At 44.2% G+C, this 19,710-nt stretch overlaps 1 protein-coding gene across 1 annotated transcript in view; it reads left to right on the top strand.

Annotated features, from left to right (window-relative positions):
• LOC122932817 (cell surface glycoprotein CD200 receptor 1-A-like) overlaps nucleotides 1–13,571 on the top strand; it is a 96,194-nt gene extending 82,623 nt beyond the window's left edge. Inside the window, exon 6 of the mRNA XM_044287445.1 lies at nucleotides 13,183–13,571. Within this exon, the coding sequence (XP_044143380.1) occupies nucleotides 13,183–13,284 (102 nt within the window). The 3' untranslated portion in view covers nucleotides 13,285–13,571. The remainder of the gene's footprint in view (nucleotides 1–13,182) is intronic.
• Nucleotides 13,572–19,710: the final 6,139 nt, after the last annotated feature.

Below are 19,710 nucleotides of genomic sequence, written 5' to 3'. Positions count from 1 at the left end.
TCCTATCTTTTTCCTCAGTTAGAATAGGCATTTTTGTAGAATGACATTTACAGAAGATCTTGAAAAGACTTTTCTTCAGTTTTCTTTGTTTAGTCGGATTACTTTAATCTCTCTGTATTGTTGAAACGGAGATGAAATAACCTTTTATTAAAAATGTTACAAAAAACCACATGCTTTCAAAGGGTGTCCTAATTTTTTCACATGACTGTATATCGCAGGCCACAATCAATATTTGGTGGAAGCAGGTATATCGCACCCCTCAATCAGTATTTTGTGGAAGCAGGTGTCACGGCTGAGGATGGGGAACACCCTCAGCCGTGCGATAACAGAGGATGGTAGTCACGACTCGGCCTGGAAGACAGAATTAGGGAGCAGGTCACCTCCTATTGCTTCCCTAATCTGACCCTAACTCCTAGCGACATGAGCCGACCTTGAAGGTGCTCTGGAACCTCGGGTCCCTACTAGCCCTCCGCAGGTCCCTAAGCTAGGAGCTGGGTAGACTACCTGTTCCTCCTGGACATGGAGAAATAGGAGTCTAAAGATGGCCAAACTATAAAGAAAGGGGAACAGGACCAGTCATATGGCAATGGCAGGTAAGTGCAACTAGTACTAACACCCACCTGCCACAGACACAGAGCCTGGGACCCAAGTATCAGTGCTGCTGTCCACAAACACAATAGACAGAGCACACACACCACACAGGACACCAGGAAACCATATACTGCAATAAATAGACATGACACACAAACACATCCTCATAACATCGTGTATAACAATATATAACAATTTGTTTATGACCACAAGGGTGGCCCCCACCGGCAGATGGAATTACCAGGAGGGTGTCTCCAGCAAAGCAAAGTGGCCACACCCACACAGACACACACAGGAGAGGGAATTAACCCTTCCAACACTAAACAGGGAGTGAAACCACTTAAAGGGGAAGTGTCCAAATAAAGATCACACTGTAGCTGTTACCGCAGGCAACGACATGGGTGGCAACCATGTCCTGAGAGTCAGCCAGAAGACCGAGACACTGCCACCACATGTACACTATACCAAACATTGCCACGGGCAGCCACAGTGAAGGGAAGTGTCACAGTGCACACCTAACATAACACCTAGCGCACACCAGACATACAAAGTGCATAACATACACACACACCTAACAGAGAGGTTGCCAAGTGCAACCGCATGCACATTGCAGCAAGCTGCCTAGCTCCAGCTCAGGCTGCTATACTGCGACAATACAAAACAACTTGTTGCCCACGGCAACCACAAGTGAGGCAGCACACTAGCGGCCCTCACCTGTGGTTGAACACCCAATACCAAACCGCAGGCAACAGCGTGCGGTTCAGGAGTCACGACCATGACCATGGCCGTGACAGCAGGTATATAAAATTCCCATCAACAGTATTTTGAGGAAGCAGGTGTATCGCAGGCCTCAATCAATATTTAGTGGAAGCAGGTATATCGCACCCCTCAATCAGTATTTTGTGGAAGCAGGTGTATCACAGGCCTCAATCAATATTTGGTGGAAGCAGGTATATCGCACCCCTCAATCAGTATTTTGTGGAAGCAGGTATATAAAAAACCCTTAATCAGTATTTTGTGGGAGCAGGTATATCACACCCCTCAATCAGTATTTTGTGGAAACAGGTATATGGAACCCCTTAATCAATATTTTGTGGAAGTAGGTATATCGCACCCCTCAATCAGTATTTTGTGGAAGCAGGTATATAAAACCCCATAATCAGTATTTTGTGGGAGCAGGTATATCGCACCCCTCAATCAGTATTTTGTGGAAGCAGGTATATAGAACTCCTTAATCAATATTTTGTGGAAGCAGGTATATTGCACCCCTCAAACAGTATTTTGTGGAAACATGTACAGGTATATGGAACCCCTTCATCAATATTTTGTGGAAGTAGGTATATTCCACCCCTCAATCAGTATTTTGTGGAAGCAGGTATATAAAAACCCCTTAATCAGTATTTTGTGGAAGCAGGTATATCGCACCCCTCAATCAGTATTTTGTGAAAGCAGGTGTATCACAGGCCTCAATAAATATTTGGTGAAAGCAGGTATATCAATCCCCTTAATCAGTATTTTGTGGAAGCAGGTATATAGAACCCCTTAATTTTTAGTGGAAGCAGGTATATCGCAACCCTCAATCTGTATTTTGCGGAAGCAGGTATATCAAACCCCTTAATCAGTATTTTGTGGAAGCAGGTATATCAAACCCCTTAATCAGTATTTTGTGGAAGCAGATATATCGCACCCTTCAATCAGTATTTTGTGGAAGCGGGTATATAGAACCCCTTAATCAATATTTGGTGGAAGCAGGTATATCTCACCCCTCAATCTGTATTTTGTGGAAGCAGGTATATCAAACCACTTAATCAGTATTTTGTTGAAGCTGGTATATCGCAGCCCTCAATGAGTATTTTGTGGAAACGGGTATATAGAACTCCTTAATCAATATTTTGTGGAAGCAGGTATATTGCACCCCTCAATCAGTATTTAGTGGAAGCAGGTATATAAAAAAAACCTAATCAGTATTTTGTGGAAGCAGGTATATCGCACCCCATAATCAATATTTGGTGGAAGCAGGTATATCGCACCCCATAATCAGTATTTTGTGGAAGCAGGTATATCGCACCCCTCAATCAGTATTTTGTGAAAGCAGGTATATCAAACCCCTCAATTAGTATTTTGTGTAAGCAGGTATATTGCACCCCTCAATCATTTTTTTTTTTGAGGCAGCAGGTATATCACAACAGTTGCAAATAGTTGTTCCAATAGCGCTTGTCCCTCTATATACCTGCAGTATCGCAGCAGAGACACACACAACTGCTGCACAATACAAATACACTATATACTTTCTATGTTAGAAAGTATATTATAGGTATATCGCACCCCTTAATCAGTTTTTTGGGGGGCAACAGGTACCGTATATCACACCAGTTGCAATTAGTTATTCCAATAGCGTTTGTCCCTCTAAATAGCTGCGGTATCGCAACAGAACCGCAAACAACTGCTGCACAATACAAATGCACTATAATATACTTTCCATGTTACAAAGTATATCATAAGTATATCACACCCCTCAGTATATCACACCTATCGATAGCACACCTATACCAGTCCTTTAAAAGTACTTTTGTGGCCCTACTAGCTAGCGTTTGGTGTCCCTAACAGTCTGTCCATGCTCCACAAAACAACCTCTCCCTACACTGGCAAAACACAAAATATAAAATGGCTGCCAGATCGGGGTTCTGTTATAGGGTGGGGGTGTGTCCATGTGCGGAAACATCTCAATTGTCTGTCCTGTCAAAGTTCGGCGCAATGAAAAAGATTATGGTGCAAGGCCATCTCTATACATGTATATATATTGCAGGAGTTTCAGGAACAAAAGGTCCTACGTCATATTGTTTGGCCAGGAAGCAAGACAAGCATAGTATATCCCTCTCCATAATGGTGATTTGGGATGCTGGTAATAACTAAACCCACTTAATTTGCTGTTTCCAAACATCCAAATTACTGCAATGGAGAGGGATAGTGATGCTACTCTATCCTGGAACAAATCCTTTAAAGGGGTAACCTGGCGACAGGGGGCGGGGTTGGGTGTCAGCCAATAGCAGGCTGCGATAGGGACGAGCCTCCCTAGAATCACTGGTGACGCTAGGGAGGCTTGTCCCCATTGCGGCCTGCTATTGGCTGCAAGAACCATACCCACCCCCCAACCCGCACCTGATGTGTGGGCCTCAGGAGCGACGCAGGTGCCGGCGAGCGGGGTAAGTATAACCTGTATGAGGTGCCCGAGCATTTTGGGAACCATTATAGGTGTCGGATAACCGCTTTAAGGACAAGAGAATCTAAAACGCAAGGGAAGTTTTAACACTTGGCAGATTTGATGCAGAAAGTTTTATGCCTGATAGTCGGTTTCTTTTATCTGAATGGCATTTTCTGAAAGCTTTGTTTAAATAAATGGGATGGCTAGCAAATTAATAGTAAACTAATAGAAATATTTTAGAATTTTCCAAAAATTCTACTTCCAAAACAAAGCCAAAGTTTTTGTGATTCGAATTGGGCGAATTGCTCAAAATTGCCTCCACCAAACTACATATCACAATGGTTAGCACAGGAGAGGGTGAACTATCTAAGGTACCCTGGTGTTCACCATTTCACCCCTATACAGGTATCTGGTCTTCACTTTAGGGGAGCCACCAAGCCGCTACCAATTGGAATAGTTCCAGTGTGCATGGCACCATGGGAACAGGCAATACTCGTAGTCAGAGTTCATGTGTTTCTGTAAAATAAGTCCAAGTACAGGAGCAGCTGAGGGTGAATACGGCAAACAGGCAGGAGTTATAGCAGGCAGCGGAGGGTCAGAGTCAGTAAACAGGCAGACAGAAAAGCCCACCTCCATTAGGACTAGCAAACTTAAATACCTAAAGGTTAGTCACCTCTCCCTTGATGGAGGCACAGGTCTAGCCACTGACTAGCAGAGATTGGAGTGATTGTGTGCTGGCCCTTTAAGAGCTGGGAACTTCGCATGCACCCTGTGGGAGACAGGAAGAGGCCCTGCAGCCGGCACAGGTTGCAGATTCCTGCAAAGGGAACAGGACTACTTATTCATTCTTATTTATTAATCAATGTTAAAGGCTATGGACACCTTTTTTGCAATTTACTCATTTTGGGCTACAAAAATTTTGTAGTAATAATTGTCAGCAGTTTTTGAGATACAGGGATAAGAAATCAGCCTGTTTGCAGATACCACGCCTGGGTCCCGTGAACTAAAGTCTCTTGTGAAGCCTTATCTCTTATCACCTGACCTCACAAACACTCATTATAGCTGAACTCTTATCAAAATAATAAGATTACCGCTTGGGTTATGTTCACAGTAGCATTGGGAATACAGTATCCTGATCCGAGAGAAGATCCTACCGGTGCTCACCATAGACACAACCACCGGACACCTATTGACTATAATGGGATCAGGCTGTGACCCAGATAATTTTCTGGTATGAATGGGTATCAGCCAGTCAAATACCGCTGCTTGTTGACAGCTGGCATTTATGCTGGAACTGCCTGCCGGCATGCCGGATATGTGAATGAAACCTTAAATCAGTACTCATGAAGTCAAAAGATCAGAGATAAGGCTTCACATGAGCCATCAGCTGACAGGACTCAGAAGTGATAGTCTGCAAGTAGTCCGATTTTTAGTCCTGCATCTCAAAAACTGCTGAAACTTTTTAATAAAGACAAATTGATATAATTAGGTCCCACACTGTGCTGCAGCTGCTGCTGCTACTATTGCCACTATTACTACCCCTACACAGCCACACATCTCCTGCTGTCACAGGGAGCCGGTGGCGCACTCTCTCTTCACAGCGCCGCCAGCAATCCACACGCATAACGGATGGAGGACGTGGGCGGCGTCCTCATCTCCATGGGGACCAGGGGGCAGGGAGGATCCAGCCGCGCATGCCTCCTCTGTGTGGCCGGCGTCCTCTGTCCCCTAAACAACAAGCAGCAGGAGAGCTGAGCGCCAATAATGATGATCAGCGCTCGGCTATGTTGGGCTGTGTTATGCGAGTCATGTGACGCTGGTCATGTCATGTGACTCACCAGTCTGGGCTATTTGAACAGGCAGCCTGCTGGCCACAGGTTACCTGTGATTGGTCTTTCTACTTTCACCAGCGTTCCTATTGTTATCTTGCTATTGTGTTTGGACCTCAGCTTTGTTTCTGACCTTGACCTTGTTACCTCCTTGGAATTGATGTGACCCCCCGGCTTCTGACTTCTCTTTTTGTTGACCTTGCTATTGTGTTTTCCCTTGTGTACCTGTGTGACCTCCTGGCTTTGACCTTTGCTTCCCTGACTCTGTTACGTGTTACTCTAGTACTCTTTAGGCCCCTGCACGTATCTATTCTAGGGACCGCTGCCAAGTTGTACGGCGTCAGTTAGGACGGGCCGTGCAAGTAGGTAGGGACAGAGGTGCAGGTGGAGATCAGGGCTGCACTCTTCCCAACCCCAGGGCCGGTGCAAGGATTTTTGCCAACTCAAGCGAAGCTACATTTTGGCGCCCCCCCCCCCCCCCCCCCCCACGCTTCACCTCTCTTTGGTCCTGGTATCTTCTCTCTGCTTCAGACAATGGCTGGTTTAAGGACCATATTTTTTGCCCTCTAAGACACACCTAGGTTTTAGAGGAGGATAATAAGAAAAAAATATTTTCCATTACACCTCAGGTCAGACCAGCAATCAGACCCCCAATGTTAATCAGACTTCAGATCAGAACCCCATGTCAGACATCATCCCCCAGCCATCAGCCCCCAATGTCAGCCATCAGACCCCCATGTCACATTTCTCCCCCTCCATGTCACATTTTTCCGCCCTCCCCCAGGGTGCGCCCTAAGGCGACCGCTTGGTCTGCCTTATGGTAGCACCGGCCCTGCCCAACCCTACGTGACAGAATCACAGGCCTTACCTAAAACCAAGGACCCTATGCGAGTCTTTATGGATCAGGTACGTAGTCTTGTTCAAATGGTGCAGGATTTGGCAGTGAGGCTACAGCAGCAAGAAGTGCATCAAACCCCTCCTGTAGCGGCCTCTTCCGCTCAAAATCTTGAACCTCATGTAAAACTGCCTGACCATTTTTCAGGGGATAAGAAGAATTTCCTGACATTTAAAGAAACTGCAAGCTTTATTTTAATTTACATCCACATTCTTTGGGCTCTGAACAACAAAGGGTAGGCATTGTTATCTATTTAGATACAAAAGTAGAAGTGGGGCACTCACTAAAAGTATAGGGATCTTGTGTTTATTAAGGTAATAACAATAACAATAGCGCAATAAAATATCATATGTCGGTATTACATTGAAAGTATCCGAGTAATCATAAAAGTGGAGCAAATAAAATATGGTACTATCGACAATAAGTAATAAAATGTAACTGTAATAAAATGCAGTGGAAAAAGGGTTAAATACAGTACTAAAGTATATGAATTAGTATGGATCCTGATAAATATGGTTAAAGGTTGTGAGTTCATATGTCAGCCATAGGGACATTCACTGATTAAATCCTGAGGAATAGTTCCATGTAAGGTGATCCGTTCCAACAACCAGTCTTTCAAGGGTGCTCTCAAGCAAGTAAGGTCAGAGTCCCAAGCGTATGCAGCTAAAGAGGTTTTACTGTATGTCAGTTTGGCTGCTAATACGCACAGCGGCGTCCCGCTGTAAATGCGATCGCTTGTAAGTGGGGTATACAAGTGCTTACCCGAGGCTTCTGGATAACGATTCCTCGACACGGTGCGTTGGTGTACGGCTCCGGTCTCAAGGATAGATGTCCTGTTTCAGAATTGGCGCCAGTTGAGATGTTTGTTGCACGCGGTATGGGTAACCTGCGTAGTACAACACCGATGGTTCCGGTAATGGCTCTGGCGCACAGGTGATGACTTCCAGGCTTCTCGGACTTGTAGACCCACTTGTCCTGGTGGGGGGGGGATACCAGACGCGTTTCGGGGATTTACAAGACAGACCCCTTCTTCACCCCGAACCACTGAAGAAGGGGTTGTAGACCCCGAACTTGTAGACTCCGAACCACTGAAGAAGGGGTCTGCCTTGTAAATCCCCGAAACGCGTCTGGTATCCCCCCCCCACCAGGACAAGTGGGTCTACAAGTCCGAGAAGCCTGGAAGTCATCACCTGTGCGCCAGAGCCATTACCGGAACCATCGGTGTTGTACTACGCAGGTTACCCATACCGCGTGCAACAAACATCTCAACTGGCGCCAATTCTGAAACAGGACATCTATCCTTGAGACCGGAGCCGTACACCAACGCACCGTGTCGAGGAATCGTTATCCAGAAGCCTCGGGTAAGCACTTGTATACCCCACTTACAAGCGATCGCATTTACAGCGGGACGCCGCTGTGCGTATAGCAGCCAAACTGACATACAGTAAAACCTCTTTAGCTGCATACGCTTGGGACTCTGACCTTACTTGCTTGAGAGCACCCTTGAAAGACTGGTTGTTGGAACGGATCACCTTACATGGAACTATTCCTCAGGATTTAATCAGTGAATGTCCCTATGGCTGACATATGAACTCACAACCTTTAACCATATTTATCGGGATCCATACTAATTTATATATTTTAGTACTGTATTTAACCCTTTTTCCACTGCATTTTATTACAGTTACATTTTATTACTTATTGTCGATAGTACCATATTTTATTTGCTCCACTTTTATGATTATTCTGATACTTCAATGTAATACCGACATATGATATTTTATTGCGCTATTGTTATTGTTATTACCTTAATAAACACAAGATCCCTATACTTTTAGTGAGTGCCCCACTTCTACTTTTGTATCTACTTATCTCTATCAGACTGGGTGCTGTCTGTTAGTGGGTGCACCTCTCATTGGATCCCCTTCTCATCTTGGTGCGACATTTCCCTTGAATCATTGTTATCTATTTGTTGCAGGGAGACCCGCAAGAATGGGCTTACTCTCTCCCGACGGATTCCCCTTGTCTAGCTAATGTTGAATCGTTTTTTCAGGCCTTAAAGGGAACCTGTCACTGGGATTTTGTGTATAGAGCTGAGAACATGGGCTGCTAGATGGCCGCTAGCACATCCGCAATACCCAGTCCCCATAGCTCTGTGTGCTTTTATTGTGTAAAAAAAACGATTTGATACATATGCAAATTAACCTGAGATGAGTCCTGTACGTGAGATGAGTCAGGGACAGGACTCATCTCAGGTTAATTTGCATATGTATCAAATCGGTTTTTTTACACAATAAAAGCACACAGAGCTATGGGGACTGGGTATTGTGGATGTGCTAGCGGCCATCTAGCAACCCATGTCCTAAGCTCTATACACAAAATCCCAGTGACAGGTTCCCTTTAAGTGTATTGTACGATGAACCTGATAAGTCAATTAAGATCTCTTAGTCAGGGAGACAGACCCGTGGAGGAATATTCCACCAAATTCCGGAAATGGTGCATTTCCTCTGGTTGGAATGATCCAGCGCTTAGATGTCAGTTTCGGTTGGGGCTCTCAGAAGACTTGAAAGATATGTTGGTCAGTTACCCCCTCCCTGACACTAGAACAGACTATGACTCTAGCTGTTAGACTGGACTGACAAATTAGGGAAAGACAAAGAGAAAAACGGACGTCTCCACTGCTGGTGCTTACATCCGATCCCTCACTCTCAAGAGTTCAATTGGAGAATCCTCCAGAAGAGCTCATGCAGCTCGGAATGACCAGGAGGGATCTGAGACATCAAAAGAGTTTCTGCTTCTACTGCAGAGAACCGGATCACTGGGTACGGCAATGTCCTAAAGTTCCTCTTTCCGGGAGATCTCCACATCCTGACGCCAAGAAGGATAAGGTACTTCCCAAGGTGGTTAAAAAGAAAGGTGGTTGTTTCTTTTGGCACCAGTAAGGGCTCTGGGAGGGCATTTGTTGACCATAACTTTGCTCTTTCCCTTGGTGTGCCCATGTTGTCACTTACTAACCCTATTCATATCATTGGTATTGATCCCACGATGTTGGTGGGCGGGACAGTAGAATATTATACTCCGGAAGTAACCTTGACTGTGGAGGTCTGTCATACGGAGTGTACTTCTTTTTTGATTCTAAAAAATTTACCTGTGGAGGTAGTTCTGGGTATACCTTGGCTCCAGGTTCATAATCCAGTCATCAACTGGTCCACGGGTGAATTAGAGAAATGGGGTTTGAAATGTGATTCATCTTGTCTACCTGTTATTCAGGCTGCAGTCTCTGTGGAGTCAAACTCTCTTCCCACATACATTAGTGACTTTTCTGATGTTTTTTCTATGTCCAAGGCTGATTTTCTTCCCCCTCATAGACCTTATGACTGTGCCATAGCCCTTGTTCCGGGATCTAAGTAGCCTAGGGGTCCTATTATTTATAATTTGTCAGGTCCGGAACAGAATTCTGAGGGACTACTTGAGGGAGAATCTACAAAAGGACATATTAGACCCTCAGTGTCTCCTATGGGGGCGGGATTTTTCTTTGTTGCTATGAAGGACTGTGGATTGAGAATGTGTATTTATTATAGAGAGTTGAATAAGATCACTGTTAAAAATCTGTACCCATTGCCATTGATTCCAGACCTGTTTAATCTAATTCTTGGAGCTCACTGGCTCACTAAACTTGATCTCAGGGGGGCCTATAATCTTATCCAAATTAAGGAGGGGTATAGTGATGCCGTTTGGGTTAAGTAATGCTCTGGCGGTTTTCCCAAATTTTGTCAATTACATTTTTAGACAATTTAGTGGAAAATTCGTAATTGTTTATTTAGATGACACCCCGATTTATTCGCCTGAATAGGATTCTCACGTTATTCACACTAGACAGGTACTGGAGGTTCTTCGGGAGAACTGACTGTTCGTGAAGGTTGAGAAGTGTATTTTTTGAGTACAGGAAACTTTGTTTTTAGGATATAGTCTTACACCCCACTCTTTCAAGGTGGATCCAGGAAAGGTACAGGCCATTTTGAAGTGGGTGAGACCTTCCTCTCTTAAAGCGTTACAACGCTTCTTGGGTTTCGCAAATTGTTATCGAAAATTTATTAAGAACTTTTCTATTATTACCAAGCTTCTCACGGATCTAACAAAGAAGGGATCTGATCTAGTGACGTGGTTAGCCAAGGCCATAAAAGCTTTTGAAACACTCAAGAGGTGTTTCGTTAATGCCCCAGTATTAGTTCAACCTGACCAAAAGCGGCCTTTTGTGGTGGAGGTTGATGCTTCTGAGGATGGAGTTGGGGCATAACAAATCAAATAATGCAGTGCTTTATTAATCCCTTTGGGTATTAAAACATGGCGCCCACCCGCACGTGCAGCAGGTGCCATAGCCACCGGGTTTCTGCTATTTAAAATAGCAGAGACCCGCAGCACACGTATGCGATCAGCTATAAGGCGGATTGCATACATTTTCCCCTTCAGATGCCATGGTGAAATGTGACCACGGTGTCAGGGCGTCCGGAAGCGGAAGCCGCACGCTTCCGCTTCGGTAACAGCATTCTCTGGCTGAGATCGGGGAACCTGTTACCGTATGCTAATAGACCGAAGCCTCAAGCTAAAGTTCAAATCACCCCCCTTTCCTTAAAATAAAAATATTTAATAAAAAAATAAACATCATGGGCATCGCCACATGCGAAAATGCCCATACAATTAAAATATAGCAATATTAATGGCAAATGGCGTAACGGGAAAAAAATAAAAACAGCCAATTCACCATTTTTTCTCACTTCAATATTTTTTTTTATAAAAAGTGATCATAAAGTTGCACACACTTCAAATTGGTATCACTGAAAAGTACAGATCGCCCTGCAAAAAATGAGCCCTCACACAGCCTCGTACACATAACTACCAAAAATTTATAGGGGTCAGAATATGGTGATAACTTTTTTTTCTCAAAGGTTTTCTTTTATTTCAGTATTAAAACGCTAGAAAAATTATACCAGTGTGGTATTATTGTAACCGTACTGACCTGGAGAATGAACAGGTAAATTTTACCACACAGTGTACAGTGTAAAAAAAAAAAAAAATGAAAACCTTTTGCGTTTAGCGTTTTTTCACAATTCTACATCATTTAGAATTTTTTTCCACTTCCCACTACATGGTATGCAACTGTAAATGGCGCCATTAGAAAGTACAACTTGTCCCGCAAAAAATAAGCACTGATAAGGCTATGTGAACATAAAAATAAAAAAGTATGTACTATCGGAAGGCAGGGAGTGAAAAACAAAAACGCAAAAATGGAAAATTGCAGGGTCCTCTAAGGGTTAAACCAGCTGTTTGTTATCACTGCCAACCATACATTTACCCACAGCTACAGTGTATATATGGTCCTGTCACTTTAAGATTACAAATGCTGTCTTGGAAATGGTGAGCTTGCATATAGTCCTCCTACCCCAGAGAGTCATACGTGACTTTTCAGGGCAATCTGAACACTTTCGATTTTGGTCGAATTTACTTTGGTGTTAAAGGAAACCTGTCACCGGGATTTTGTGCATAGAGCTGAGGACATGGGCTGCTAGATGGCCGCTAGCACATCCGCAATACCCAGTCCCCATAGCTCTGTGCGCTTTTATTGTGTCAAAAAACGATTTGATACATATGCAATTTAACCTGAGATGAGTCCTGTATGTGAGATGAATCAGGGACAGGACTCATGTCAGGTTAATTTGCATATGTATCAAATCGTTTTTTTGACACAATAAAAGCGCACAGAGCTATGGGGACTGGGTATTGCGGATGTGCTAGCGGCCATCTAGCAGCCCATGTCTTCAGCTCTATACACAAAATCCCGGTGACAGGTTCCCTAGGGGGAATGAAATCTTATATATAAGGCCTCATGCAAACAGCAGGTCTGCAATATGTGAGCACCAGCCGTGTTCTCCCCACTCATTTCTGTCTGTGCCTCCGCAGCACGAAAAAATATAACTTGTTCTATTTTTTTTACGTTGCGGACGGATCACGGACCCATTCAAGTTGAATATAACAGGGAATATCAGGAAATGCCTGCTCAACCTATCACCGGCTCAGCCTATCACCGGCTGCAGCAGTGACCTGCCTTAGGGCTCATTCACACAAACCTTTTTTGCGTTCCCTATACGGGCTGTTTTTTACACTCAGTATACGGTCCGTATACGGAACCATTCATTTCAATGGATCTGCAAAAGATGCGGACAGCGCTTCATGTGCTGTCAGCATCCATTGCTCCGTTCCGTGACCCCGTAAAAATGATGAGACATGTCCTATTCTTGTCCGTTTTGCGGACAACAATAGGCATCTCTATAATTGGCCTCCGTGTTTTGCGGATCGCAAAAACGTCACGGTCGTGTGAACGAGCCCTTAGGCAGTGATTGACTGAGTAGGAATCTCCAAGCTTTTCTTGTGGGAGGTGGACACCAGCATGGATCTGGTAAGCACTGGAAGAGCATGACCACTCCTGGAGCATGTAAGGAGGAGTCACATATTTTCGCAAACCATAATACAGAACGAAAAAAAGATGTAAAATCTGCAAGTTACACACAACATTTCTGACTTTACCTAATACATCTATAGCCAGCTAATGAATTATGATGATTTTATCGATAAGTATGCTAATATTGCCCCATTTTTTCCTTTCACAGGACAAGCAAGAACTTGAACCTTATGCTACCTACACCCAGCAGGACAACGTTATTTATTGTGTAGCAACAAAATTCATTGACATTGATCAAGCTGTAGGCTAAGAACCTGACGAGAGATATAATTACAAGGCCAGACATTAAAATATGACTTTTTTTAGGTTTTCATAGTTTCCCACATTTGAATTTTGTAAAAAAAAAAGGTATATTTGACCATGTCTACAGATTTCAGCGCTGTTTGTTTGTTTCTTCATATAAAATGTTTATTAAACCTCTAAGAGCAGAGAATTTTGGCCTCATGAGTTCAGGCAACATACATATTTTTACATTGTTTTGGGATACATTTAAAAAAATATATGATTTTTACAGCATAGTGAATGATAGTAAAGCAATTCTCCCATTTTTTTTACTTTGTTTTATTGTGTGTATATATATATATGCATTTTTTTACTGTTTATATATTTTATTAATAAAAATTATGTATTTAAAAAAAATCAACTTTTTTCATTTTTGGTGCAAATTTTTAATACTACTCATTTTATTAATGACTAGCACGGGTGTATTTCATCTATTTTGCTTAATGTTTGTGTGTGTTGTTAAAAGATGTCGACAGTATCCACCATAACAGTGACCTCTACAGCACCCCGCCCCTTTAACAGTGAACTCCACAGTCCCCCACCTCTTAACACTGACCCCCCACAGTGCCCCGCAACTTTAAAATAGGATCTCCACAGCAGCCTGTCCCCTTAAATTTGACCTTCACAGCACCTCACTCCCCTGACAGTGACCCTTCCCCCTTAACTGTGACCTCAACAGTACCCCGCTCCCTTAACAGTGATATCACAGTACCCTGCTGCCTTAACAGTGACCTCCACAGCAGTTTCCCCTTTAATAGTGGCCCCTGCCCCTTAACAGTGACCTCCACAGTGTCCGCCCCTTTAACAGTGACATCCACAGCAGTTTCCCCTTTAATAGTGGCCCCTGCCCCTTAACAGTGACCTCCACGGGGGCGGAGCTAGCGCCGAGACAGAGCGGACATGTGAAGCGCTGCTCTCCTGCAGATACACCCTTAAAAGCCTGGATTTACTGCTCCACTGGTTGCCAAAATGGTGAAGATAGGTGGCCAGAAGCCTTCTGACCAAGCAGGTCAAGCCCGTTCAGCCAGCCAGCCCGGCGATATGGATCGATTCATCAGAAAGGCAGCGGCTGCTGCTGTGAACAAAGATCCCAAGATGGCGCCCGGCACTCCTAGGAGCGGCACTAGCAGATCAGCTAGAGAAGCGGACGAATCAGAAGGGGTAAGAGATGTTTCTCCTGACCCTGATACCCTCCCCATATCCCGCTCCTACCTTAAAGAAGCTTTATTAGACGCCCTGGGCCCCATCAGCCTAGATTTAGCCTCCATCAAGGAAGATGTCCGCCACATAGGCAGGAGAGTGGAGGGCCTAGAAGATAATCAAGTGATCATCATCAGCCATCAATCGGAGGCAGCTAATAGCCTCATGATGTGCCAAAATCACCTTAACTCCTTGTATGCGGCTGTTGAAGAGCAGGAGAACAGAGGGAGGAGGAACAACCTGCGTTTCCGTGGAATACCCGAGTCCGTGTCCCCAGTGGATGTTCCTCACGCTGTCATTCAAATTTGCCTGCAAATCCTGGGACCGGACTCGGTCCATGAAGTAATAATAGAAAGAGCTCACAGAGCCCTGCGTCCTAAGCCACAAGCCTCAGAGCCTCCTCGGGACGTTATATGCAAATTTTTGCACTTTCCTGTCAAGGAAGCTATCTTGTCTGGTGCCAGGCAAACAGATCCCCTGAGATGGGAGAACAACCCTATAGCAGTTTTTCAGGACCTATCGCAGACCACCCTGAAGAAACGTTGATCCCTGAAGCCACTAACGGAATGGCTCCGTCAGCATAACATCATGTACAGATGGACTTTCCCGTTCAGTCTGTCTTTTACATATGAAGGACGGCGTGTCAACATCTCCTCCTATGGGGACTTAGAAAAAGTCTACACCCACTTGAAAATTCCTCCTCTGGACATAGAAAACTGGGAGATGGTCCAGAGCCTTCCACCATTAACATCCCTACCTGCGATATCATCCTGGGAGACCCTGCGCACCCCTAGATCGCAGAAGGCCAAGAAAGGTTACCTCGCCTCTACCCCTAAAAGACTCTCTCTCCCAGATAAATGATTACCTGCTTTTTCCCTATTATCTGGCTCTCCAGTAGTATTGGCCCTTTAAGGGTATTATCTACAATATTACAAGACGTTCAGTCTAATTCCCCCCCTGACGTCAATGTCATTGTTAAAATTACTGTATATTGCTCCATCATGCTCTAACAGTAATCTCGGGTTTGAGCTTGGTCTCAAGCTCTTGTTTCGTTTTTTGTTATTTGTTCTTATTGTTTTTTCTTGTGACAGGTACTCCTTCTTCAACTACAAGATAACCCAGTGCTGCTCTATAGATGCAAGATGCCAGGTTACTTTTACATGCTCACGGTCTCCTTCCCTTCACAAACAGGTCTTTTTGTTTTACTTGCTTGTCCTTTATCTCTCGCCCTGGCAGACAGCACAAGCATTGGGGGAGATCAGGTCGGCGTCATCTAATCTCTCCCCTACCATACCATATGTAAGATGATGACTGACGTCCACCTGATTTCCTATAATGTTAAGGGGCTAAGATCTCCCGCTAAGAGGTGTAGAATATTCTCTCTATTGAAAAAAGCTAAGGGCTCTATAGTTTTCCTCCAAGAGACCCATTTTAAACATGGCCATTATCCCAATCTCTCTTACGCCAAATATCCCACTTGGTTCCACTGTGGGACCAGCGGTGCCGCCTCAAGGGGTGTGAGCATAGGATTCAGCAAAAACTTCCCTTTCACCCTCCTTTCACAAACCTTAGACCCAGAAGGCAGATACCTTATTCTGAAGGGCACAATTGGCCAGCAAACCTTCACTCTAGTGAATGTCTACGGCCCAAACTCAGGTCAAGTGGATTGGCTCCTTTCCCTCCTTAACTTAATAGAGGCCCACGTGGAAGGCTCCCTAATCCTAGGAGGGGACTTTAATCTCACCCTAAATCCGCTTCTGGACTCCTCCTCAAAAAAGTCCTCAATCTCTCATAAAAACCTCAGATCCCTCCAAGTTAAATTATTTAATTTGGGCCTGGTAGACGTTTGGAGGTGTTTACACCCAGACGAGTTAGATTTCTCCTTTTACTCTGCAGCAAATGACACATATACCAGGATTGATTATATTTTCTTACCTAAAGAAAAAATACAATTATGCAAATTAGCTAAGATTGGCGATATTACACTATCAGATCACACCCAATCTCCTGCGAACTGCACCTTTTATCCTCCCCCCCTAGAACCCCAAACTGGCGATTCAATGAATCACTACTAAATAACACTGCCCACAAAAACAGATAACCTCTCACCTTGAGGAGTATTTCTCTATTAATAATACCCCAGATATATCCCCCCAAACGTTATGGGATGACCACAAGCCCTATATCCGGGGCAAGCTTATAAGTCTCTGCTCATTCCTCAAAAAGGAAGCAGAGAAAAAACGGAATCTTCTTTTGTCACAGATTCACGCAATAGAGAAGAAACACAAACAATCTCACCTAGCCTTGCACCTGTCGGAACTCCTTTCTCTAAGGACTGAACTTAAGAACCTCCTGAATGAGCGCTCTGCTAAGTACTTTTTATCTTCTCAACAGAAGTTTTACGCTCACGGCGACAAAGCTTCTAAATACATGATGAGGAGAATTAAACAGAGAAGGGAGTCCCGATTTGTCCAATGCATTAAAACCCCCCAGGGCTCGTCCTTGTTTAAATCTGAGGAAATCGCTGCCCAATTTAGACTCTTCTATGAGTCCCTATATAATCTTCCCTCCCAAGAGCTAAAATACTCCCCTGAAGAGAAAATACCCTGTATCAATCTCTTTCTGGAATCCCTCACTCTCCCAACACTGACCTCCTCCCTCTTTGGAGGGAAAGCCATTTTCTCCCGACATGACTAGGGCCACCATTACTATAATCCCTAAAGGTGGGAAGGATCCCTCCGCCTGTTCCAACTACCGTCCCATTTCTCTACTCAATGTAGATTTAAAGCTCATGGCCAAAATGCTCGCCCTTCGGCTGAATAAGTTCCTTCCTTTACTGATCCACCCGGACCAGGTGGGTTTTGTTAAGGGCCGAGAAGGAAAGGATAACACTGCCAAAGTCTTGAACTCCCTTTTTTATGCCTCTTACAAATCCTCACCCTTAATCTTGATCGGCACAGACGCCGAGAAGGCTTTTGATAGGGTAGACTGGTCTTATATCCGTCTCACACTGCAAAAATTTCAACTACCAGACTCTTTTATCAATTCAGTCTTCTCGATGTACACTCACTCCTCGGCGTCTGTGTCCGTCAACGGAATCCTTTCATCTAACTTCCCAATTAGTAACGGGACTAGACAGGGATGCCCTCTTTCCCCTCTTATCTTTGTCCTTATTATGGAGACACTTTTACAGGCTTTGAGGCAGGAGAGAGACATCCGAGGCCTTCATGTAGGGGGACTGGAATTTAAGTTAGCTGCCTTTGCAGACGACCTCCTGATTATTACAACTAACCCCCTGAAGTCCATGCCCATAATTCTCTCACTTCTGAGCAGATTTGGGTCTATATCCAACTTTAAAGTCAACCCCACTAAATCCCAGGTGATACACATGGGTTTGTCCCGAGCGACTCTCTCCTCCCTCAGAGCCTCCACCCCTTTTAACTGGGATACCCAGCAATTAACATACTTAGGTGTCAAACTTACCCCCTCTTTAAATGACCTTTATGCTTTAAACTTTAAACCCTTATTATCATTCATTATTGCCCAACTAGACTCAATTGACTTTCCATTCCTATCCTGATTTGGGAGAAAAAACCTCCTTATGTCCCTTGTTATGCCTAGGCTTACATATTTAATGCAGACTCTCCCCATAGAATTACCCAAGACTTTCTTTATTCTCTTGAACAAACATATACGTAAATTTATATGGCAAGGCAAGGCCCCTCGTATCTCCTTCTCCACTCTTTCTAAACCAAAAAAAACTGGAGGGATAGGATTACCTGACCCTGAAATATACATGAGATCTATTCTCCTATCTAGGATTATAGATTGGATTAGATTCCCCCCCCCCCCCCCCTCCAAACCATGGGTTGTATTGGAAAATTCATTTTTAAACGCTCCTCTAAGGGCCCTTTTGTTATCAGGAAAACCTCTCCCTAGTCTACGCTCTATTCCTAATACAGTGATTAGGAATACTTTAAAGACTTGGAACTGGTTTGTAGCTAATAAAGGCTCCATATCCCTCCCCTCCCCTCTGCTACTAATTAAGGATATAATCTCCCTGGCTCCGAAAAAGCTTAGAGATAGCTTTCCCCCCGCCCTGCACACCTCTGACTCCCCTGTAGAGACACTGGTTGACACAGAGGGGACCTTGCTACCCGACCAAAAGCTATGTGACCTTTTTAAAATCAAACCTGATAACCCTATCACATTAAGCTTTCTGAAAAAAGAAGCCCTTTCTTTACTCAAAAGCACCCCGACTCATACTGAACTCTCCTGGTTTGAAAAGCTCTTAAACGCTAAGCTATACCCCTCCAAGACTATCTCCACAACATATAGGAACCTAAAAAGCTCAGTTTCTGACCCCAAACCGGCTATGGTGGGCTTATGGGAAAGAGATCTACAACGCTCCCTATCAGAGGCTGAGATTTCTTCTATACTGATCTCCCCACATAAAATCTCTAGATGCACCCGAGTGCAAGAAAATAGTTATAAGATCCTATCCCGCTGGTATAAAACCCCAGACAAAACCTGCCTGTACAGCAGAGACGCTTCAGATCTCTGTTGGAGATGTCAAACAGAGAAGGGTTCTTATTTTCACGTATAGTGGACTTGTAGTGTGATCAGGGGGTGGTGGGAGGAGATACTGAAGACCATCAACAAAATATGCCAGACTAATATCTCCTGTACCCCGGAAATAACCCTTCTCTCCCTAGGAGTTCAGAAAATCCCTAAACACACTGCTTCTCTCTTCTTACTTATGCTAAGCGCAGCTAGACTACTTCTCCCGAAGCTATGGCTTACTCGAGATACCCCCAGCCTCGAGTGCTGGTATAGTAAGATAGACCAAATATATAGAATGGAGGAAATCTCCCACTGGGAACTGAGAACAAGATCAGTTTTTCTAAAAATCTGGAACCCGTGGAAAGAATTCAGGCATTTCTCATGATGTCTTCCATTTGAACATATGTACATCATGACAGGGAATTACATACCCCCGACCCCTTGTCTACTTTCCTTACCTTCCCTCCCTCCCCTTCCCTTTTTCCCTCTCCCCCCCCCTCTTGACTACTAAGTTACCTGATTCATATATATTGAGATGTATCCTCAATATCTGGTCTAACAGCACTTCTGGTGTAATATGCTGATAATAACGTCCTTACTTCACTGTGTTCTCTTTAAAAATATTTTGTAC

Source organism: Bufo gargarizans, chromosome 3 (genome assembly GCF_014858855.1).
Source record: "Bufo gargarizans isolate SCDJY-AF-19 chromosome 3, ASM1485885v1, whole genome shotgun sequence".
Lineage (NCBI taxonomy): Eukaryota > Metazoa > Chordata > Amphibia > Anura > Bufonidae > Bufo > Bufo gargarizans.
The sequence above is the reverse complement of the archived record's forward strand: the minus strand, read 5'-3'. Positions and strand labels throughout refer to the sequence as shown.